The sequence below is a fragment of the Zeus faber genome (assembly GCF_960531495.2).
Source record: "Zeus faber genome assembly, chromosome: 19".
NCBI lineage: Eukaryota > Metazoa > Chordata > Actinopteri > Zeiformes > Zeidae > Zeus > Zeus faber.
In genome coordinates this window covers 20211998-20236820 of record NC_137206.1, presented here as the reverse complement: position 1 = coordinate 20236820, position 24823 = coordinate 20211998, and the positions used below count along the sequence as shown (strand labels likewise).

Here is a 24823-nt window from a genome sequence, read left to right as displayed (position 1 = left end):
TCGTGTTCCAGAGGCGCGGGTCTGACTGCATCGGCCCGGAGGGACGGACACACGGCCTTCTCGATTAACAAACTGTCACAGACGGTTACCAGAATCTGTCAGGAAGATGATGGGGAGATGAGGGAGGTGAAGAAATGGAAGGCTTCGTGTTTGTGTGATGATGTTTATGAACAAGGGAAAAGGAAGAGATTTGTCCCAACTGCGTGAGTGTGACTGTCAGAGACACTTTCACATCTACGAAGACGTGAGGGAAGGCAGATGAAATTACTTTCAATAAAAAAATGTATGCAAAAAAAATTAAAAACTAAATGAAATAAAGAGAATAATTTGGGTTATGGTTGCCCGGTAACCGAATAAGCATTGCGCATCATCGAATCTGAGTAACTGTTGGACTGCTTTTTGTAATCATGGAATAATGAGGATACTAACTGGAATGTTGAGATGTTTTTCCATGTCAAAATGGACATGTACATACATTAATACAAACCTTTAAATATCCACATCATGAGAAGCTCCATTCAAACGTTTCTTTGTTTTGTTTATTTTAAGTCTGAAGTTACTTACAGTTAACATTGAAGAATGATGGCAAGTCAAAAAAATGAAAAATAATCACTTAGTAATAAAGAAAACAACAATAATTTCCATTTAATATATTGAATGAAACATTTGTTATCCTTATTTTGTTATATTATTAGTGTTGTTAACACTAATAATATTCTTTGGTGCATTTATTACATATTCTGTTGAATTTCCCTTTCTTGTTAATTGTCTTATTTTTCAGGAAAATTATCCTGTATTGCTCTTTGGATCATTACAATAGAAATCTACATTTCCTTTCAACTAACGTTTGTTTTTCATAGCTAATGATTTCTCTGGGAAGGTTTGAGAATGATGTGTTTTTTAAACGATGAAAATGTTTTCAATGTGTATGATTGTGTTTTGCTCTCAAAGATGAATTCTTGATGATGAATCATGAATTGATTTCTGATGTTTCGGGGCTGTTAGAAAACGACCTTCCCCGGTTACGACACTTGGTTTTGGACTGCTGCTCCGGAGCCCAGCAGCTCATTGATGTCCTCATCGCTGTAGGACAAGGTGTTCCTCAGCACCTGGACAGTGTGCTGTCCCACCACAGGAGGGGACGACGGCCCGCTGGCCTCAAAGCTGCTGAACCGAACTGCTGGGCCTGGGAAACAAGAGAAAGCACAAGCGTCAACAACCACACAACTGAATGAGCTAAAGGAGCAAAACCCCATTTAAAAATCCAAACAAACACACTAACTCACCCACAAACAACAACAAACGAATAAAGAATTGAAAAGAGAGGGAAATATTCTAATAAAACACACAAATAACAAGAAATCTTTAATTAAGTAAAAAAAATAAAAAAGCAATGAGGTGGCAATCTCTACATGAGCAAGCCACACCTCTTACTGGCCCCCCTCCATCCACAACACACACACACACACACACACACACACACACACACACACACACACACACACACACACACACTCTAATGCGTGCACCCACATAAAAACAGTACACGTGTTTTGCGCATTTCTGAGTCAGTCGAGCGCCAAAACAACCACGGAGCCCATTTATTCATGTTTCCACAGAAACTAGAAACTAAAGTTTCTCAAACACATGGCGAAAACCGTTTTCTGCTAAACAATACAACTCTGACAGCAACTTTCCTTCAACTTGAGAAACAAAAATATTCAGAAGAAAATAAAAACGTACATGTTCCACGGCGACAAAATCCCTACTCGAACCCGGCAAACACAAACACACGGTGTAACAAAATAATTACCTCAATTATAAAGAGAATCTATCCTCCGATAAATTCAGAGCTCATATTTTATTCATGCAGCGTGACACTGTGTGCTTCTCAGGACACACCGTGCCCAGAACTTTCACACGTTCCAGACCTGCAAAGTCAGAATGTTGCATTGTCTGTTTGTGTGTCAAAAGTGTGTGAGAGATACACACAACACACACACACACACACACTCATATGCACACGTATATGCACACAAGCACAAGCCCGCGCACACACACACACAGTCTCTTAGGGAGAGGCAAAGGAAAGAACAGATTCAATCAGAAAATGAGAGGATGGTTTTGATCTCTTTCTCTTGTGCACACAGCAAAACCGCAAGCATTCACAGTCATGGTCTTCCTCTTCTCTCCTCTTCCTCTTTCATCTTGTATTCCCTGGTTTGGTTTTTGTCTTCATCAAAACCAGCCTCATCAACTTGGTGCATGTGTGTGTCCGTGTCCTTGCCAGTTCAGGTTTGCATGCTTGTGAATGGCTGTGTGTGTGTGTGTGTGTGTGTGTCTGTGGTTTCCTCAGCTGTGAGGAAAGATGGAGTGATTTCTTTGTAACCACATCCTCTTCCCTCATTCCCTCTCTCCTCTGCCATACTCCTCATCCTTCTCATCTGCTCCAACACTCCTTCTCTTTCCTCCTTTTTCCGTCCCACATGATATGCCCTGCCGTTCCCTATCATTCCACCCCTCCCACTCTCTGTCTTGTTTTCTCACATCATCCCTCGGTCAGTTCAGTCTTCTGTTTTCTTAGATTATTTTAGTCAACACCACACGTCACAAGTGAAACACCCACTTGCACGAGCACACACTAAAAGTGTGCACATATTTATTCACATTCCCTCACTGTTGATGTTAAATTAGAGTGCATACCATTGAAAAAGACAGACACACAGATAGATATAAAGAAAAGAGAATAAACTTTTTGTGAACCTCTACGAACGGATTGAACAAACCGCTACAAGCTGAACTTTGTGTCTATGTACATGTGTCCATGCTTGTACATGGCTTTTCTCGAAATGTGTGTGTGCATTTGTGTATCGGCGAATGCAGCCTTTGGTGGAATTCCACGTGCTGTTCTTGGAAATAAATGTGTCGATAGGACTTTTGTGAAATGCAGCTCGAGATGATTCTGAACGGGTCTGTAGGTGACAAACACACATCTGTCGTGTGACACATCTCGAACAGTGGTTATCATCTATCTACCTTCTATCTATCTACTGTCCCTCAGTTTATCTACCTATGTATCTTTTCCCTGATGCTTTCGGTCCATCCCCTCTTCCTCTACTCCTCTCATCTTTTCCGCCATCCCTATATTCTCTCTATATCCTATCCTTTAATTGCACACATACTGATGCAATCTTACTCTGACACACAGATAAGCATGCACACTACAGTATAGACACATACACACGCACACACACAAACACACATACAGTGGGTTGGACTGCAAACAGACTTTTAATTAAGGCTTCATTCAGTCCATACAGAACAGCGTGTCCATCAAGACCAAGTTGAATTCTGAAAGAACAGCAAACAGCTGCTCTCCTCCGCAGAATTAAAATCAAACACGGAGATGGAGGGATGACAGAAATGAGGAGCGAGTATGAAAGGAGGGGATGGGAGGAGAGGAAGACATGGAGGGGGGAATCGGAGGTCAGGGCCGTCATCTGTGATGTCTTCATTGCTTTATTCTTTGATCCTATCCTCTTTTCTCGCTCTCTCTATCGCTCTCTTACTCCCTCTAATCTGTGTTTGCTTTTAATGAGTCCCCCATACATGTTTCATGATCACACTCTCTCACACACACAGGAGTTGGAATGTGTCAGAATGTGTCAGAATGTGCAGATATTTGGTAGTGGAACCCTGACACACTCGAGGCAATAGCATTGCAAAAGCATTGAAAACAAGTTATTCAGGGTGTTTGCAGGTATTGGAGAGTTAAAAAAATGTGGCAGACAGGTTTCTTCCCGTTGTGGCGCAGCTGTACTTGGTCTGCCTGATCAGCCTCTTTAGCACTGATTGGTCTGTCTGAGGGTCCGCTGCATCTGCCCCCAGGACCCACACGGGATTCAGCGGGACCCCAGCACCTCCCGATGGCCCGGAGGGGACCGGCCGGGGACCGGCCTGTGGTGCCGCAGGATGCTGTCTTCCCTTCCTGTGCCGTCCTCACTCTATCCCCCATTAGCTCCCACGGCGGTGCTGCCGTGGGCCCACAGACAGCTGCTCAAACACCTTGGCAGGGTTGCTGGCGGTGATTAGGGACAAGTTATATCGACTGAGCCATGACAGTCAGTAAAGGAAATGACCCAGTTGTTGGTTCCGAAAAGCCATCCGATGCTTTTCCTGACGGCTCACCATAACCTGATGGCCGGTCACCTCGGACACAATAAAACACTGCAGCAGATAATGGCCTGCTTCTATTAGCTAGGCATTTGGGCAGGTGAATGGTGCACCACGTGTCCTGATTTCCAATTAGTGAATCCTCCGGCTACACTAACCGGGCCGTTGAGGCCCCTTCCCCTAGTTGAGGTGTCATTTAAAAGACTCAGTATGGAGCTCATTGGCCTGTTAGACCGCAGTGCCCGCGAGTACCGTTTTGTGTTGGTCTGAGTGGATTATGCAACCCTGTACACCCAGGCGGTGCCCCTGCGCAGTATTACGGCCAAAAGTGTGGCTCAGGCACTGTTTCAGTTTAGGGCTGGGCGATAAAAAGATCTAGATAATTTTCACAATAAAATCTTCCATAGTAACAATGATACATTTATGAGATTTATTTTCGATAATTTGATACAGAGTCCAGTTTCCTCCATGTACAAAGACACAACACGAAATAGCCAATCGTACAGAGCAGAGAAACAACCGCGTGACGCAAACAGCTAATCATACAGTAGGAGCGCTGCTGCTTCCTCCGCTCTCTCCCGGGTGCTATTTGGTCGGCAGCGTGCAGTGGGGATTATTATTATTATAAATATAAATGAGCTCAGGTTAGCGAATCAACCCACATGTGATGAGCAATAAAGTTCAATATAAATTCATCCAATTTGCTGTACAGTGAACGCACATTAGAGAGAAATATTCCGGTAACTGTGCAAAGTCCGTGTCGACGAAGACTCACAAGCACACCGGCGTGTTTCCCTCAAAGTGGAACTTTGACCAGAATGTCGAGTAATTCTACTTATTGAAGCTTTGTTAAAGCTAAATCAAAAAAAAGATTGCTTGTTTGACTACCGTTCAAATTTTAAACTTTTATTTCAAATTTTTATAGAGAATTGTTTTAAGAATGTGTCTGAAGGGATGGCACAGGGTGGCACTGCCTTGGTCCCCCCCTGCACCACCTCATTTAAAAAATCCTGGTATCGCCTGCCAATCATGACAATGCCATTACCAGTGCGCTTTAATATGCTTTTGCTTTAAATGTGTGTTTTAATATTTTATATTTAATACAATATCTAACTGAAAACATAAAATGAACACAAACAAGTCATTCCAGTCTTCAGGTCTCAAGTCAAGTCATGAGTCTTTAACTTCCTAATCGAGTCTGAAGTCATTTATTTTCTGTCAAGTCAAGGTGCAAGTCACCGTTGTCATCAAAACAGTGACTCCAGTTGACTCGAGTCCAGGTCGAAATGACTCGAGTCCACTTCTTTGAAGGCAGGTTTTACATTCAGTGCTAGGCTTTGGCTTTAAAAACGTCAGAACTGTTGACTCTGATGCAGAGGAACTACATTCATTTCAACCAAAAATAATACAGGGATAAATAAAATCGGACAAAATGTTTGTCGAAATTATGACCTCATAAATTCAAATTTAAGACGATTAAATCACTGTTTAAAGGCCTAGTATTTGTAAAATTTGCCTTAGACTTTAAGGCATTTTAAAAAGAATCTTACAACCAAGTAATGACAATAACAAGGGGGAAAGAAAAAAAAAATAACATAATATATAATTGTAGCGGACAAGGGGGCGTGGTCAAGCACCAGCTGCGGATGACAGCACGGCTCCCTTTCCCGCAGCCGCCAAGCTGTCTAGGGAAAGGGAACCGTGCCGTCATCCCCACTTGACCACACCCCTTTGTCCACCACAATAATGTTTAAGATTTTGATCAGGTTTGGATGCTTCTTGACACCAGAGTTTTCAGGCTCCAAAAAACAATGGCAGTGCTTTGCTGGCAACTGAAAACCATGGGTGTGTATCAGAATGTGCTTTTTGTGTGTCAGCCTTCACTGTGTGACTTTGCTACCAACCTGCATTATTTTCCCAGTCAAGACAGGAAGTGGAACACTGCTTGCTTTACTTTACAACAACAGTGACGATTACCTACGACTAGGACGGACGTTTCATCGGTGTCCTATCACGGTGACATTGCCTCTCTCTAGTGGAAGTATGTTTAGAAATGTGAGAAATAGAAGAAAGAAAGACAAATAAGGAGAAAGGGGTAATCGAGATTAGAAAGTGAGTGTGTAAGTCTTTTCATAAGTGTGTCACAAAGATCACAGCGTTCCATATAATTAGGAACAAACTCTTCTTTTCACGTGACACGTGGAGTATGTAGGTGTGTTTGTGTGTGCGTATGCCAGCAGATTTGCATATACATAAATAAAATGTGTGTGTGTGTGTGTGTGTGTGTGTGTGTGTGAGAAAAAGTGGAAAATTCCTTCTCGAGTCTCACTGAAGTGAAGTTGGTACCTGTGTGTGGCAGTTTCTCCTACCACGCGCCACCCAAGTGGGGTGTTCAGGGCCCTCCGGCACAGAGATACAGGGTTTAAACACCAGTTTATTGTAGAGATTGGGCCAGCTGGAATTAGCCCGGGACCAGATAGAACGAGTCATGACACAGGCTCCTATCCTGAGTGTGTGGGGATGTACCTGCTGCTTATTAGACCAACAAACGAGCAACAGATATGAATATGTGGTGTGGAGGTGGTGTGGTTTAAGCAGCCACACCTTGGGTCTGGGTAATTGAGCCCTGGATCAGGGTGGCTGTTTGTTGCTTGTGAGAGTAATCAATGAGCAACAGGGAAAACCTCCATCCCCACACACACAGGAGAGGAGCCCTGGTCATGACATGCTTTCCATCTGCTCAGGGCTTGTTCCACCTTGCCTAATCTTTTTAACTCCGTCGCCTCCTTTTTAAACCCATCGCATGTGTCTCTATGTCGGAAGGCTCTGGAAACACCCCTCGGGTGGCGTGTGGCAGGTGAAACTGCCACAGTACCTTAAGCACATTCAGTCTTCATCTATCTCAAAGATAGATGACAAATCAACAACCCAGAAAAACACTTCAATATTCAAACATTAATACACAGAGAACTAAACTACCCATTCTCCTGCACTCCAGCAGTGTGTCTTTCTGTTGTGTGTGTTGCATGTGGATGGGTGATATGGAAGGTTTTATTCTCACGTACAGACATTTAGTGGTTCATTAGATTGAACTGTATAATGACTGAAAGTCCATAAGAAGCCCTACATTCTAGCTTTTCAAATACAACTCTATAACGGTTGTTCTCAATGTGGGGTCTGAGAAACTGCAGGGGTCCTTCAAGAGGTTCCAGGGGTTCCCAGCGAGATTGTCATTAGCCAAACTTCACCGTTGTTTAATTTACAAGGTAACTAGAGAATGTACAATAATGGTTATTTTCATGGTATTCCAGAACTTACATTTCCGAGGACAAAATTCAAGCACCTCAAGAACCTGGTTAGAACCCTGTAGATAGATAGATAGATAGATAGATAGATAGATAGACAGACAGACAGACAGACAGGAGCATACGATTGTAATTGTGAGTGAGCACCAACGCGTGCATGTTTGCATGAGATTGTCTTTCTTTAGCCTACAATTCTTTGTTAGTGCGTGTGTTGAGTTTGTGTGTGTGTGTGAGAAATCCTCTCTCGGACAATGCTTCTATTTTTTACCCAATTAAGATCCAGCTGGGGGGTGTCCGGGTAAATAATTAATGTGTTATGTAATGAAATGAAATGTTTCCACTCATCCATCTATCTGTCAGCCATCCATCCATCTATCCATAACCGTCCCATCCATATTTTAGAATAGTTTTTTTTTTTCATATAATTCAGATTATTTCAACCAAGATTTTGTGATTGTGTGGTTTTCTTCCTGGAATTGTATTATATTACATGACATCGGGTTGAATTTGATATAGTGAGCTTTTAAAGGGAAAGTGTTTATTTAAACAACAGCAAATGGTGAACATACTGTATGTGACAGAATCAATTGAATTTGTATTCCTGTGATTATTACTGTTAGTATTATTAGAACATCATTATTATCACCATCACTACTATACCACTATCTGACCACACCATAGACCACTCAGCTATTTGAAATGCTGTTCTTAGACATTATTTATTTTGAAGGTAAGTGTTTTAATTATAATAGCCATTATATTGTCATTGTTTATTATTGATTTTATCCATTTCTATTAGACTTATTTATTTATATATACCCTAATCCCCCCACCTCTGCAGATGAATGAATTGTCATCTTATCGCAGGCCTCCCCTAACTGTGTGTGTGAGGATGTATCCATCTATTCATCTATTAACCTATTACACACACACACCCGGGACAAACACACAAACACGCATAGGGAGGCCAGACAATGGATGTCCTGAGAAGCATGCTTTCATGATCAGTCCAGCAGAGAGGAGAGAGATGCGGGGGTGCGGGACCGAAAACAACACCAATTACAAGCTGGCACGTTCGTCAAATATGCACATGCACCCGCTTTCTGTCCCTCACTGTCTCTCCCTTTCACACAGCGATACCCACCCATAGTTTCTCTATCTCGTTTTCCGTTTTCACACACACACACACACACACACACACACACACACACACACACACACACACACACACACACACACACACACACACACACACACACACACACACACACACACACACAAAGAAGGAGCAAAGAAAATATTATTTTCTTATGTCTTGGTTGTTTTTTTTACAACTTTCATTCCATTCGGCATTCCTTCCTTTCCTCCTCTTGCTTCTCTCTCATTTTTTTTTTTGTTGTTTTTTTTTTAAACCTCTTCAGTCAGCATGCTGGGCATACAACATGCCCAAATACATGAGTATTTGTATGCTATTGCATCTAGGACAGAGTTAGTCTGTAAGTGGATTTCAAGTTCTCAATCTGCAATGCAACTCTTTATTAATTCTTAAAACCTCAAGAACTGCTGCAATAACTCTGTCCTGTGGATGACCTGTAGGATGACAAGAGCACAGTTCTTTGTTACACAGAACCACCACCAACTCTTTGGTGAACTGTTTTACCATGTTGTGGTCTATAAAACACTAATCACTACTCCAAGAGGGGAAGAATCACCACGGGTACATGGAAACATGTACACGAAAAACATAAACATCGGAGTTAATTAGGTCCAAGAAAACTGGAACAGCAATTGGGCACATGGCCTTCCCTGTCAAAGTTATGGCAGTAAATGAGGAAGAAAAGGAGAGGAATGCAACCAGGAGGGTGCTGGGGTGCGTTCAAAGCAGGTGCCAGTGGTGTGAGCGTGCCTCTGATAAGACCGCCTGTATGTATGTGTCATATGCCTGTATGTGTGTGTTATGCAAACCCCACGCCCGGTCCCGAGGAGCATAACCCAGTGCCGGGAGCACGAGGAGACCCCGCAGCCCCTGAGGCACAAAACGCAGCCGCAGGCACAGAACCCGGGCCGCAGGCACCAGGCATGGACCGCAGGCCCGCATCCAGGTCCTGCGCCCCTTGCACCCAACCCACACCCACAAAAGCAAGCGGCCCCCCAGGGGCCCCAGAAGGCACCCGGCGGCACCCTCCGCAGCCCCGCCAGGTCACAGCCCACCAGAAACCACCAGGCGCAAGCCGCCAGGATTCGAGTCCAGCCGGCAGGGGGGCCCACCTGGCAGCCCCCCAGCCAACCACGTCCCCACACCAACCCACCAGCGCTCCCCCAGCCCCGAAAACCCCAATGCTCAATGTGTGCGCTTGGCATTTGCAGTTCAAATTGAGGGGTGTGGGGGTGTGAGATTAAAATTGCGGGATGTATGAGAAGCACGTGGGGGCAGGAGCACGACGGGCAAGATCGCAGCCGTGCGCCACATCCCCACCTACATAGCTCCCACCCCACCCGTCCCACAAGCCCTAGGCCTATTGTGTGATGTATGTACTGAGTATGAGTTTTTGCACTGGGAGAATTAGGCGAAGCGCAACCAGATCCAAGCAGGGGCGCACCAGCCACGGGCGCATAACGGCTCGCCATGCGGACCACAGAACGGAGGACGGCAGAGGGCCCCCCCAGCGACGAGTACCCCGAAAGCGCCAGAGGACAGGTACCCAGGCAGCCTGGTGTGCTCCTCTTGCTTCTCACTCTCTCTCCTACTTTCACTCTTTCGCCGTCCTGCGCTCTCCATCTCCTTTTAAATTCCACCTCTATTTTCGATTCCTAATCTTCTGACTACCAACTAATTCACTTAATCTCACTCTCCGCTCTCTTTGTTTTTCTGTCGCTTTGATATAAATGCTGCATCAAGACTTTCATGTAAGATCTTAGAAGTTATGCACTTTTAGTGTGTTCACATAGTACAAACTTGGTTGGGTTTGTCGTTGTTGTTGAAATGCATGCTGGGATATCTGGGTCAATCCAATTAGCTACTCACCAATGCTTAGCACTGACGAGAAATTAAGACTTTTTTCTTTGTGAAAATGTGGGCACCGTAAGATGACATTAAGGAAATTCACTAGAATGGAAATTATTGATTAAAAAAAAAAAAATTAAAAAAAAACTACAGTCCCATTCAGAACCTACATGACCTTTAACATTCCACTTCTCCCACACCGCCAATGCTTTTAACAATGTCCCCAGAAACTATAGCTACATTTTCAACCACAGTTTAATGAATTCATTAAGATGACTGTCATGGTGGGGGCATGTCCACTATAAATAATTCAACAATCACGCAGAACATGAAAGTCAAATCTATATTCTCTGTGGGTTAGTGTCTTTGATAAAAAAAAAATAAAAAAACCAACACATGCCTAAAAACGATTATATAATAGTCAGATCTTGACTACCTTTGCGGTGTGTTGTCAAGATAAAGTAACTGTGAAAAAATGTCATTAATAACAGATGATAAAAATGAGAATTTAGTTGCCACAACGTAGATCAAAGTAAAAAAATTGATCTTGATCCTAAGGAGAGGGGAGCAGCAGAAAACCCTCGCTTCCTGACAAAACAAAGGCTTATGATGTCATTTTAATCTTGTCAACCCTTGAAAATCCAACATTTTATACAGGAATAAAAACATTTAGGACAACAAGCTAAAAGGGAAATGTGTCAATAGCATCTCATACTGTAGATGACAAGAACCACAAATCTCTGCTTCAAGTTTTCACTGCTGTGACAGAGGCACGAGTATCAAGCCACCAGACACAAGTCAAAGGTCAAGTGTCAGACTCATAGCACACAACATAAAAGAAACAAAAAAAAAAAAACATGATGGTAACACCTTTTGGATCACAATTCAGGCAGATAGAAAGGTGGGCAGACAAACCAAAATCAAGCATTTAAAATTAAGAATGTTTAGCTGAAAACAGCTTTTTGCTGTTAACATGTGAGGCAGCCAGAGAGAGAGAAACCAAAAGACAGGCAGACAGGTAGACAGGCAGACAGGTAAACAGACAGACAGGTAAACAGACAGACAGGTAAACAGCCAGACGGGCAGTCTTTAGTGTTAACGCTGCTAGACAAACAGCTTCCTGTTGGAGGAAAGACGCCACAATCCATCAAGCTCACTGGGCAGCTCCACAGGTCCCTATGGAAGGCTGTGTTTGTGTGTGTGCATGCATGTGTGAGCAGAAACAGGTATGTGTGTGTCTTTGCGTGTAGGTACAGATATTTGTGTGTGCCTGGGTGAGTGTGTACTTGTGTTCATTGTGTGTTTGGCTGTCAACCAGGATCTTGTGGTTTTAATGAGAAATATTTGTTTGTCTGTCAGCAGGATATCCATAACATAAAGGCCCCAATGGTGAGTGAGAGTGTGTGTGTGTGTGTGTGTGTGTGTCAGCAGGACATTCATAATAATGTCCCATTGCATACTAAAACACATTTCTCTTTCCTGGAAAATATCATTTAACAAATGCACAGTGACAGGGAACGAGGGAGCCGGATAGAGCAGGAGAGGCAGAAACAGAGTTGAAAGAGAGCGTGTACATGAGACAGATTGCGCAAAAGTGTGCGTGCGTGTGCGTGTGTGTGTGTGTGTGTGTGTGTGTGTGTGTGTGTGTGTGTGTGTAAAAGAGAGAAAGAGATAATCATGTGAACTGTATCTTCATCCATACAAAGAAAGTGTCTTTTAGACAAAGTTAAGGTACGAGAAATGCCTGAGCAAAGTTGACCTGGTTGCATTCTGTGTTTATTTGTGTGTATTTGTGCATTACTTACCCGGTACAGAGATGCGACCTGCTGTAGGGTGATCCATCTCTTGAATCAGACCGTTGTGTTTAACCTGCAGACAGACAGACAGACAAACAAAAACAAAAAAAGCAAACAAAGACATTAAAATCGAACTGCGACAGCGACCGCATCTCTTTTTTCCCCTCATATGATTCAAACTTCCCAACAACGTATCCTCCCCTTTGGATGCCAGAGATGGATACGGCGATCACAAATCGTCGCTGTAAATCATCGCTTGGTTTGCCCTCGATCGAAAACACAATCTGAAAGTGATTTTGAGGTCCACGTCTGACAGAGAAGTAGTAAAAGAGACAATTTTTCTATTTTTTGTTGGCAAGACAATGATTTATATGAAAGGAATGTCTTTCGGGAATATTTCAAACTGGAAGTTGTGCAACTCAAACTGTGTGTTTGTGTGTTGAGGATAAATTTGAATCAGGACACGTCTTTTCATACTTAATGCAATGTTTTCGTTATAAGGATGGCAGGATCACTGCTGATATAAGAAGAGAGAGAGAGTTCAGTGCCCCGCTCCCACTGTCCACCAGTAGAATGCTGTAGTTGTACTGGGTAATTTAAATGGCTTAAGGAGGGAACGACATCAGGTTTGGATCGTCTGGTAATCAGAAGGATCGTTAGTTCGATCCCCTGCTCCTCCTGCAAGCAGGTCCTGAAGCAAGACTCTTAATCTCGACCCTGCCTCCGTGAAAATGTGATCCGAGTTGTGAATACTTACAAAGCCAATATGAAATATTCTGTCAAAAGGATTATAAAGCCGTTTGTGAGACATATGGGATTTGTTCGTTTGAATTTGAGTAGTTTGAACACAACAAATCAGATTTGGATATGATACATACTGTATATGATTGTGGTCATGCCACCTGAGTAAGAGCTGCTCTCAGAAAGGAAGAAACACGCCCACTTGGCTTGAACGCAAATTTCTAAATGTCTAATTTCCAAGTCTTGGCCTTGTATTTTGAATTTGCATTTGCACTTGTATTTGGCTTTAACACTCAACCATAACGGTTGCTCTTCTAATCACTTACCCTACCCTGCTGAAATGCGCTCTTTTGTGGCCGTACATGGTTAAATTTTGAAGTATCTCTGGTCATCTCTGGATGTGCCTCTTACATTTACTCACACAGTTGATCAATGCGATGAACATGGCCACTGGCTTTTTCCTGCAACTTAGTTTAACACAGAGTTGCTGTATTTCCTCCTCTGAATACTCAAGCTCATACAAACATGGCCGGATGGGCCAACCAAATCTAACCCTTTCAGCTTGTGTATCGCTAATGCCTACAAACCATCAAATTGATGGACGGTCAGTTTGAGTCTGACCGAAAAATTGTAAACGGTGACAAGGAAAGCTGTAAACTAAAAGTACATATTACCCTCCAGTCAAACTCTGTGGATGCAGAGTAGTAAACAGACACATGGTCTCGAAATTTCCATTGACTTCAACTGGTGCGAGAGTCAAGCCCAAGTCTATACGCTGTTATGTCCCATAATGTTGACTCATTGACAGACTTGAGACCAAGTTTATACACAAGTACTAGAATCCATTGACTTCTTTACACAGGAGCCGGTCTGAAATTGAACAGTCCATGATAGTTAGAAAAAAATAACAACAATCCGTGTCACAAAAATTGTACAATCAATAGAAAAAAGTACAATGCCCGTGTTTATCTGAATGACGAACTATGAGACTACGTTGTCAATGAGAACAACATCAAGTAAGCTGCCTCATCCTTTCATTACAGCCTTTGTGGATGAAAGCGACCCATCGTGCTTGGGTGGATCAAAATGGGTGTACAGCAAGTAAATACGAATGATGGAGCTGAGGAACATTTGACAAGTTTTTCTGGGAATGGATAAAATCTAGATGAACAGCAGAACGGTACTGCTCATTGTTTTTTCTCACACACACACACACACACACACACACACACACACACACACACACACACACACACACACACACACACACACACACACACACACACACACACACACACACACACACACACACACACACACACACAGCACAGTGAATACGGAACGAGTGGAAAAATGAAGTTTTCAGAGCGTGCGGAAAATGCAGAGGAGTTTAGATGTGGGCGAGGTCACTGGATAAACATCCACTTTGTGTGTGTGTAAAATGGAAAAACCATCCTGGCACAGGGGCACCAACATGGCTTAGGTTGCCCACACACACACACACACACACACACACACACACACACACACACACACACACACACACACACACACACACACACACACACACACACACACACAGTAGAGAGGCGCGTGTGTTTATTTGCCTTCTCTCATGTCTCCCAGCTGTGTGTCTTTCACCAACAAATTCTCTCTCTCCATCGATCTCACTCTTTCTTTTCCTCTCTATCCTCCCTTTTCCACTTTCCTGCTCTTTTAATTTCTTATTCTCCACCCATTCCACTGATTCTCCTTCTGCTTCCCGCTCAATCCTGATTCTCGTTCTTTTCTTTAACTGATTCTCTCCATCACTCACCCTCTCTCTTTACCTCCTTCTCTTCTCCTAATTCACACTTTCTCCCGATTTGTTCTTTTAACTGATTCTGGCCATCCTTTCATCCCTAAATCATCTTCTCTCCCCCTCCTCCATTATTCATTCATTCTTCTCTCTCTCTCTCTCTCACACTTTCAGAGATGTTTCACACACCCGGGAAACGTCTCTGTCCGCTCACTTCTAACCATCATTCCCTCTCTTAATCCTTCTCACTTTGTCCATCTCTTTTTCCACTACTTCTACATCTCCCTCATCCATTTAGCGCTGGAATCACCGTCTCACTCCGTCTGTCGGTCTCTCCAACACACATTTCGGATGCTGGGGAGGGAAAATCTAATTTAGAGCCTGAGCTGATTGATGGCTTTAATTTAAACATCAAACCCTATATACTGTACAGGCGCTCACCAGTACACGTGGTGCAACAGTTGCACGCACGTGCACAGTGTGCGTGTGTTCATGTCAGTGCGTGTGCATTTGAGTCTATACGCGGAAGGTTTCTTTGTCCATCTTTGAGTGTGAATGTATCTCTCTACTGTATGAATGTATGTGAGAAAGGGATGTAGTGTGGATGTAGTATTAAATATGCATACATTTGAGGACACAGATTGCATCATTTGTACTCAGTGAATACCGTATATGACCTGCTTGAAATGATGTGCATCAAACCATTTTTCAACTGTTTTTCTTTCATGCTCACACCCACATTAGTTTTGTCTCCAGCTGTTTAATTAATATAACAAAATAGACATCCCTGCCCTTTCATCCTAAAATGGTTGGTGACAGCAATGGCATCTATTGAACGTATATGACTGAAAACTGCAAAATCCTGAACATTGTATTGTATTGTACATTCCTAAAAATACTATCTATTATTGACAATTTATTAATTGTTTTTTTCGTTTTTTCTTATTTTTTATTTAGTTGGGGATATTTTGTACAGTGAATTGTGCTTGTTATTATAAAATACATTAGAAAAACATTTATGACTGATTTTTACCAATGGCTGATACTTCTACTTACATTGTTGAGATACCACGAAGAGCAAGCACTTACTTTCTAATGTGTTCTTGCTTTACCGTTTTGCACATGACATCAAACTACTAATGGTCAGCTGGCTAATATGCATATACTCCACCGTCACTGATTGCTACTGTGTTGAACGCTACTGTGCTAACTCATGCCAAGTTTACGTCCCACAAGAACGTTCAAAGCAACCTGTGGCTATTTTACAGCATCGCCCCCCTCCCCTCCAAACACACACATGCACATCATTAAACATTTCATGAGAGGTAGCACACAGTGCATGGGTATGTAACACAGCTCCCCAAGGATTACACTTCTGGAGGTTATGGGAAAGTATTTCATCATCCTCATCATCACCCTCATCATCCTCATCGTCAACCATGGATCCACACCCTGGGAAAGGCCTGTGCAATTTTCTAGGTAGAAAGCGATGCCGGGGGAGGACACATGCTCAAGACTTGAGCTTGGGGGTCAACAGTGCAGAAGAACCACAATCACCCTTTCCATTGTCTGTGATGTGGGACGATGTATACATGTTACAAACATTTGTCAATACATACTTCTTCCAATCGTGCCAAGTTTTACACAAAGAGATAATAGCACCACCGCTGCAGCGATTAAAAGGACGCCACCCATGGGAATTGAATCCGTAACTCTGGCGTTGGCGGAACCAATACTCCACCGGTAGAGCAATGTACTGGTGATGCGTGCGAGGTGTGTCTGTCTGTGTTTGTATTTGTGCATGCGTGCATAGAAGTATAACAGTATGATTGCACGCATGTGTATGTGTGTAACCCTATCTGCTTGTTATGCGAGGTATCATTACATCCATATGGTCATCAAGATCAGTCACTGTATATAGACTGTCAGTCACTCTCTCTCTCACGCGCACACACACAAACACACACAACACACACACACAACACACACACACACACACACACACACACACACACACACACACACACACACACACACACACACACAGATAAACAATAAAATGCCAGATATGGCATCGGCATCTGGAAAAAAAACTGCAAACAGGAAAAAGATCAAAGCTAATTATAGATGCATTAAAAAGTAATTTTAGAGAAGATGGAAATTTAGTGAAGCACAGAACATTTTGAGTTGTACTGCAATTCACACATAAGACGAGGGCAAAAAACTGAAGACACCTACTGTATGCTCACAATTACACTAGAATAATAATCGGATCCTATAACCTGCCATAATTCAAGAATTGTCCGTGTTACAACAACAAACAGTGAGACGTTTGAGGCTCAGAGTCCAAGCCCTGACAACAGATGGAGTGAATATCCCTGCACTGCTAGAACTGTGATGAACGGAGAGAAGCTGTATAAGATAGCAGGATCTAGGCTATCTTTCTTACTAAGGTACAGATAAAGTTTGGAGCCCCTTCCAATTCACGGGGGCCAGAATTTCCATGCACTCAGAAAATTTGCTACTTTTTTTCCTTTCTTTATTTTCCAGCCTGCCAGTTGGACATCAGTCATGTTTATTGACATAAAAAGACCTCTTAGAGTCCATAAAATAGCAATCAATAAACCTTGCTACGCAATACAATTTCCTTTGGATCTTCCAGAAAAATTGCTCCACAGTCTGATATAGTAGCCAATAAATTCTAGTATTTGTAATTTCAACAATACAATATATAAATACGGAACATGGCATCTAATTTCTTTTGATAAGTTTACTTAAATGCTGTGTGACTTCAGCGATACACTCTGAGAAAGGATGGTTTCTTTTTGAATCCTGTAGGCTGCATGGAAACACTTTTATTCTAACCAACTAAGCATTCTTGTACTTACATTGTTGAGGTCAAACGAGGAGCAAGCATTTTATTGCAGCATGAAAATTAATTGTACATAATTTATATATTCTACTAAGATTTTTACTCCATATCGGTCAATACCTCAAGTTCATCTTAGGAATCAGTTAGTTAGTTAGTCAAGTAGAAGTTCTTAGGTAGCTACTGTGTTCTAGGTAGCTTTTGTGTTCAGTCTAGAACATATTGTGTGTAATCACCGGGTGCGTTGCATTGACATTTCACTGCATATATGTATGAAAGTATGTATATGTGTGTGACGAAAAAGCCTCTATATCTTGAATCTTGGTGCATCCCTTGTTAAAAGGAATTGTCTATTCTGTTGTGTGTGTATATGTCCTGTCAGCTTTTAGTTGTTTCCATATTTCCTATTATTCTTCCTCCCTCCCCCCATTCTCTCTCCCTCTCTGCCACCACTCCTATATAATTTCCTGTCTTGCAGTGCTGTGGTCTGCTGTGCGTTAGGACACATGGAGTGTGTTTGGCTCAAATTTAAATGTTATTGATCTGGACCTGGTACAGCTTAAGGCCTCACCTGCCTGGCACGTGTGTGTGTGTGTATGTGTGTGTGTCCAACTGTGTTCGCATACATTGGAAAAGCGCTTGTGTAGGTGTAGATGTGTGTGAGTGTGTGCGTGTGCGCGCCCAGGCCTCAGTAATCCCTGGCTCCCTTAAAATGTGGGGGTAGCTAACCACCCCGATCAAAACACACACACACACACACACACACACACACACACACACACACACACACACACACACACACACACACACACACACACACACACACACACACACACACACACACACACACACACATCGGAGCAGTATGGTGTTTGCGTCAGCCACGTGCCTCTACTCCCTCTCTTCCCCCTCCTCCTCTCTTCACCTCTCCACCCTAGATCGCTCCATTTACTCTTCCACAACCCCCAAACACACACACACTTCCTTCATACCTCAACTGAATCCTTTCATTGCTCCATCCATCCACCATTCTGCTTCTTTCAAACCTCTACCCTTCATTGGGTTAAATTGTTGCCGTCCTTCCATCTATCCTTTCATTCATCTATCTACTCTGCATTCCTCTCATCCCCCACTCTGTACTGCAACATAGAGCCTTTCGTCCAGTCTTTCCCTCTTTCTACCTATATGAAAAAATTAGGGCTATATACAGTATGTTTCATCACCGGGCTGCGTAGATGCAGACCGGTCAGAGGGTCCATGCTGACCCCTGTCCACCGCTGTAAGCGCCTACACGTGAGCATCAGAACTGGACCATGGAGCAATGGAAGAAGGTGGCCTGGTCTGATGAATCACGTTTTCATGTGGATGGATGAATCATGTGGATGGCCGGGGTTACGGTCCGATCTAATTAAACGGATCCATGGGGGCCCCATCTCGCAACTTATACAATTTTCCACCAAAATTAGCAGATATACCCAGGTGTTTTAAATCCGCTAAAAAAGGCGACTAAACTTGATGCTAATCAGCCATGATACATAACAGTAAAAACGCATTTCTGCGTTAATCTGCCAGGTATAAAATAATAACAAATATATACACATAGATACTGTACACACACACACACCAAACACACACACACACACACAGTATACATAAAATATATATAATAAATATATTATCTATATTATATAATAAATTGTGATGTGGGGATGGTGTGGTTTGAGCAGCCACACCTGTCGTGGGTCTAGGTAATTTGGCCCACGGTCGGTATGGCTGTACGCCTGTCGCTCATTTATTGGTCTAACGATCAACAAGTAAAACCCCCATCCCCACACACACAGCAGAGGAGCCCTTCACGTGACATGCTGTTCATCTGCTCCAGGGCTTGTTCCACCTAGCCCACTCGCAATAAACTGGTATGTTCCTACTCCACTATTTGTGTCTATCTGTGACTGAGGGCCCTGAAAACGCCACTCGGATGGCGTTTGGTAGGTGGTTCTGCCACACACACACACACACACACACACACACACACACACACACACACACACACACACACACACACACACACACACACACACACACACACACACATACATTTAGACTACTGTTTGTACATTTACATACTCACATACACTCGTAAAGAGAGGGACAGATGTCGCAATGTTTTGTTATTGTATTTTTTTATCATTAGTTGAAGAGTGCATGAGAAAATGGAAGAACCTTAGGGACACCTACAGAAGGGAGAGAAAGAAAGAGGGGAACAAGAGTGGTTCCGGGGCAGTCACCAGCCGACCATGATGCTACTCCCAAGTTATGGCCTTCCCAAACCTCTTCATGGAGGAACATCCCACTCGTGGAAATATTCCTGGAGGGGTCTGGGACATGGATGACGCACAGGACAAGCTCCAGGAACACCAGGGTCAAGGCCCTGAGAGCTGCCAAAGACAGACCCCTGGGAGCAGCCGAAGTTAGAGCCCTGGGAGAAGCCTAACGCAAGACCCCTGACAACAGGTATTCCCCTTGAGATCAGCCAGGCCCCTGAGGGAAGCCAGTCAGCCAACCAGGAGGTTAGGCAGTCAGTGGCAGAAGATTGAAATTGATCCTCTGGTTTCACCCCCCCATCCAGTCCAAAAGACAGAGGGCTGATAGAGCTTCATAGCTCCCTCAATTTAAGAAGGAGCTGATGGTGGCCATATGGCAACCACCTGCCCCCATCCTACCACCCTCACCCACAGAGGACAGAGATTAGGTGTTCCAGCCGCATCCTGCCACTTGTGCAATTTTTAAACTGTGACGATCAACGAGGAGGTTAATTTCAAGATATATATGTTTCTATATGATTCACGGTGCAGCCAGCTCTGGGATAATGAGGCACAGTTGACAAGCCTGTGATGGCCATCAGAAGCTCCAAAATTTGAGCTCTTCCTGATGTTTTGTTAAAAAGATATTTGTAATATTTATACAAATGTGTTTTATGTTATATTTTATGTAATATTTTTGTATTTCAGACATCTGAAAACATTAACTACGGTGCATCGTTGTCATTGATTTGTTTGCAGGCTAAGTTGAAGGTGCCATGTTCCCTGCATGGATTAAAACATATTTCAACTGATCAGACCTTTTGCAAGTATGTTATTTTTGAAAATATTAGTTATGTGGTCCATTAGACACAAAATAAATATAGTTTTAAAACGGCGTGGTTGAGCTGTGGCTGCAGACAGTAGCCCGGCCTCCGTCCCGCGGCTGCACAGCTTACATAATTTGGCCGAATAAGCGCACATGCAGCGCTGATTGGTCCGATTCGGGGTAGGGAGCTTTCTAAATTTTTGTCAATCTTGCATTGGTGAATCTTGCATTTGTGAGGGTCTCGTCAGCTGGCCTGGAGCTAGTGAGCCCGTCATTCCTCCTGCACCACAATTAGGGATTGGAATCGAGAACCGGTTCCAGTTGAGAACCGGTTCCAAATTGTCCGATCCATTGGAATCATATGCCTCCATGTTAAGGATTCCCTCTTATCGATGCCGGGATGCTCTTCTGACAGTTGCGCATTGCGCACAATCGCGAGTGTCATGACGTCATACTCTGCATCTATGCTGCTTGGAGACTTGCAACAAGATAGCGGAGAGGAACTAACGATTGAAAGCATGGCTTCATTTCACCAAGAAAAACTGTAACAGTGCTAGTTGTAATTTATGTAAAATGTTTATTTCAAGCAAGGGTGGAAACAACAGCAATATGTGAAAACATCTTTCGGCACAACACAGACTGAAGTTCCAGGAATGCCATGTGTTCAACATTCTCCGCACGAGTGCCACTGCTTCCCAAACCAAGCAGTGTGTCTGTTACAGAGGGTAACTATCCTGTTAAAGTAACATTAGCACCACGTAGGCAGGCTTGGCAGGTTTTTTTATTTTATTTAGAAAGACTAAATGAAAATTAATGGTGTGCAAATATTCTGTTGCTACAGATAACTCTGGGGCTACAAAAAGGCTGCAAAACCCACTCAGGCTTGCTGCACATGGAGGGTGAAAAAAGGGTGAACGAGTGTCACCGTGCACTCACAAAATTTGTTGTGAAAGGTTTGTACCCTTTCTCAACAGTAGAAGAAACAGAATTTTGGTAGGTTAGCTGCTTTCCTCAGATTTGTCAAGCTGCATGTTGATATTCTATTCTAACAAGTTTATTTCATTCACATAAATAATCTGCAGGTAGATGACAAAGACACTAAACCCTATGTAAACATAGACCCCCATCAAGAGAGAGTCTAACCAACCGCCTGATCCCTGCCTGGTACCATGTTGAAAAGGACAATTTAATATCTGAACTACAGCAAGCTTCAAAGGCAGCCCTCACAGCAGATGGGTGGACAAGCTTAACTCAAGACTTTTACCTAACAATGACACTGCATTAAATCAGGTGGTGTAGGATTATAGGGAAGGTCCTTAAAACAAAAGCAGTGTATGAAGCCCAGACAGGAGCAGCCCAAGGCAAGGAAATTGACAGCAGCCTGGATGAATTTGTTGTGAGAGAGAAGTTTTCGCAGCCACCGTAGACAATGCAAGCAACATGGACGTGGCTGTGAAGGAGCTGCAGATTGTGAAGATAGGATGCTTTGCACATGCATTTAACCCTGCAGCACGGAAGATTCATAAGTGCAACACTGTTTCCAACTTCCCAACTACATTGCGAAAATTGTCCTCACAGAGAAGCAGCGGCTCCTCAGTAAGAATACATTAAATATTACTTTCATTAAAAAATGTTGTTAATGAACAGATTATGGCCAATAAAAATGATAACATACTAACAAGAGTTTTATAATGTTTTGTTGTTAATGTTATGTGTGATGTGCTATTATTAGAGATGTGCATTTTAATTTTGTTTTTCAGATCTGGCGCAGCTCATCCTAGATGTGAAGACACGCTGGAATTCCCTCTATTTAATGACAGATTCTTCAAGCAGTTCCCTGCCATTCAGGCTGCAGTCATGGACACAGGACTAGGGAAGCTGACTGAGGACAACTGGGGGGGAGGGAGGGATTATGTGACTATTTCGATATGGTATTACGATACGTATTTCAAACTTGGTGGCTTAGTAAAGTCATCCGAGGGAAGGATTGTGTTAATTTTCTCATGAAATATAAATATTTACTATTACAGACTGGTGGAGAAATTAGACACTGAGGACTTCAGGAAGGCAGAGGAGTTTGTGCAGATGTGTGCTTCACACATTCACCCCCTGTGTTTCTGTGGTCAGATTCTTCCAATCCTACAGCAATTGGAGGGCCATTACTCAGTCCAGGCAAAGGACGTATTTGTGAGGAACAGCAAGGTCATATTTGGACCAATCTCTCCACATGTTACCAGGTACCATGACTGACATTTATTCATTTACCATGAATATGGCAGATATATCACAGACACTATAAGAAGTTTACATTCGGTCACATTTTTTCTCAGATTGTTGAACATGGATGTGTCTTACTTTTCCTGTATTAAATTAAGGATGATGAGGTCCACACCTTCCTGGAGGAGGCCACAGTGATGGAGCAAAGATGCAAGTCGAAAATGGATAGGGATACAATCTGGCATCGGTTGAGCGCAGCAGCAGTGAATATTGCAGTGGCAGAAGAAGTATGTGGCACATTTCTATTGTGATACCTTTCCCCTGGTTCCATACATTGGATCACTACATGGTTTCTTCTCAAGCTATCAGAGCAAGAGCCACAGAGACCTCATGAGGAGTAGGAGGAGGAAGAAGACTCTGTAAGGTCAGTTCATTATGATGATGGCATGGATTCAAATATGAAACTTTAATCAAAGCATTAAACAAAACCATTTGGTTATAATTCTAATAATAATTAACTATTTTTATAGCACTTTTGCAAAACACAGTTACAAGTAATTTACAGAACAAAAAAAGGAGACAGTTCAATAAAAACATAAATAAAACATAGAACTAAGACCGTGAAAAACAGAGTAAAAATCTGGTGAAATAAGTGGGATGGAAATTAGACAAATAAAAGATTTCCAATTTAAAAAGCCTCCCTGTAAAAGTAAGTTCATTATGGGGGCCATTTCATTTCAGACCCCACCCTTAAAGCAACGGGAAAAAAAGCCTTGGAGGAACTATTTGTAGCGGAGGACTGCAAGCTGCAGTCGACAATCCAACAGACCACCCAAACCATCTGTGAGAGAGTTGAGCAAGAAGTCAAGATCTACAGAGGCCTGGCTCCCACCCCTGTATCAACTGACCCTGCTCTCTGGTGTTGGCAGAAGAGAGACACACTGCCTCTGATCTTGCCCATATCTATTTGTGTGTTCAGGTGTCCTCCACCCCATCTGAGAGGGTGTTCTCCACAGCTGGAGATATCATTAGCCCAGAGAGATCTAGTATTCTCCCAGAGAAAGCAGACATGCTCATTTTTCTGCAGGAGAATTGTTGATTTTATGTGGCTGTCTTAAAATTTTATTTATATTTGGTTATTATAAGTAAGCTTATTCCTTTTTGTTATAATTCCTTTTTTTGTTAAAATGTATTCAAATGTTGCCAGACATAAACACCTGTTTTCATGTTTTCCATTTTTTTATTTTATCAGTCAGTTCTATATTTGTTTTCCAAGTTATATCCTTTTCAGAAAAGGCACATTGTAATTTATTTTAACATGTTCAAATGTTTTAAAGCAGACATTTTTCAGTGTGTTCAGATAATAAAACAGTGAACAGCTGCCTTGCCGCTGAAAACCTGTGATAAGGAATCGATAAGGAAATCGATAAAGAATCGGACCGATAAGCAAAATCGATAAAGGCATTGGTATCAATAAAATTCTCATCCTTAGCCACGACTAATGCCAGATGAACGCCGCCCCGGAGCTGAACCACTGGCTACGAAAGCGTGCTGTCTCTCCGAGCTGGAGGACAGCCGTGACTGTAGCATGTCATCGCCAGTATGGGCTCCTGGGAGGTTGAGGCGGACCAACCGCGGGCAGTAAAACTCCCAGCCCCTGGCTCAAGGGGCTCCCTCTCCTTCGTCTCCCGGGAGGATTGGACCTGACCCGGCCCTGCGCCACCTGCAGGAGCCCACGCATGGAGGCACCACCACAGCATCTCCGCCGTCTCCAGGATGCAGGAGCGCCAC

At 43.0% G+C, this 24823-nt stretch overlaps 1 protein-coding gene across 3 annotated transcripts in view; it reads right to left on the bottom strand.

Moving 5' to 3' along the window:
- Positions 1–548: 548 nt before the first annotated feature.
- sugct (succinyl-CoA:glutarate-CoA transferase) overlaps positions 549–24823 on the bottom strand; it is a 92854-nt gene continuing 68579 nt past the window's right edge. The window contains exons 13-16 of one of the 3 annotated variants that reach the window (XM_080019876.1): positions 12288–12351; positions 9031–9068; positions 7492–7537; positions 549–1186 (exon numbers count right to left, since the gene is read on the bottom strand). In XM_080019876.1, the coding sequence (XP_079876002.1) occupies positions 1023–1186; positions 7492–7537; positions 9031–9068; positions 12288–12351 (312 nt within the window). In that variant the 3' untranslated portion in view covers positions 549–1022. The remainder of the gene's footprint in view (positions 1187–7491; positions 7538–9030; positions 9069–12287; positions 12352–24823) is intronic. The other 2 variants (XM_080019878.1, XM_080019877.1) reach the window with 2 other exon arrangements.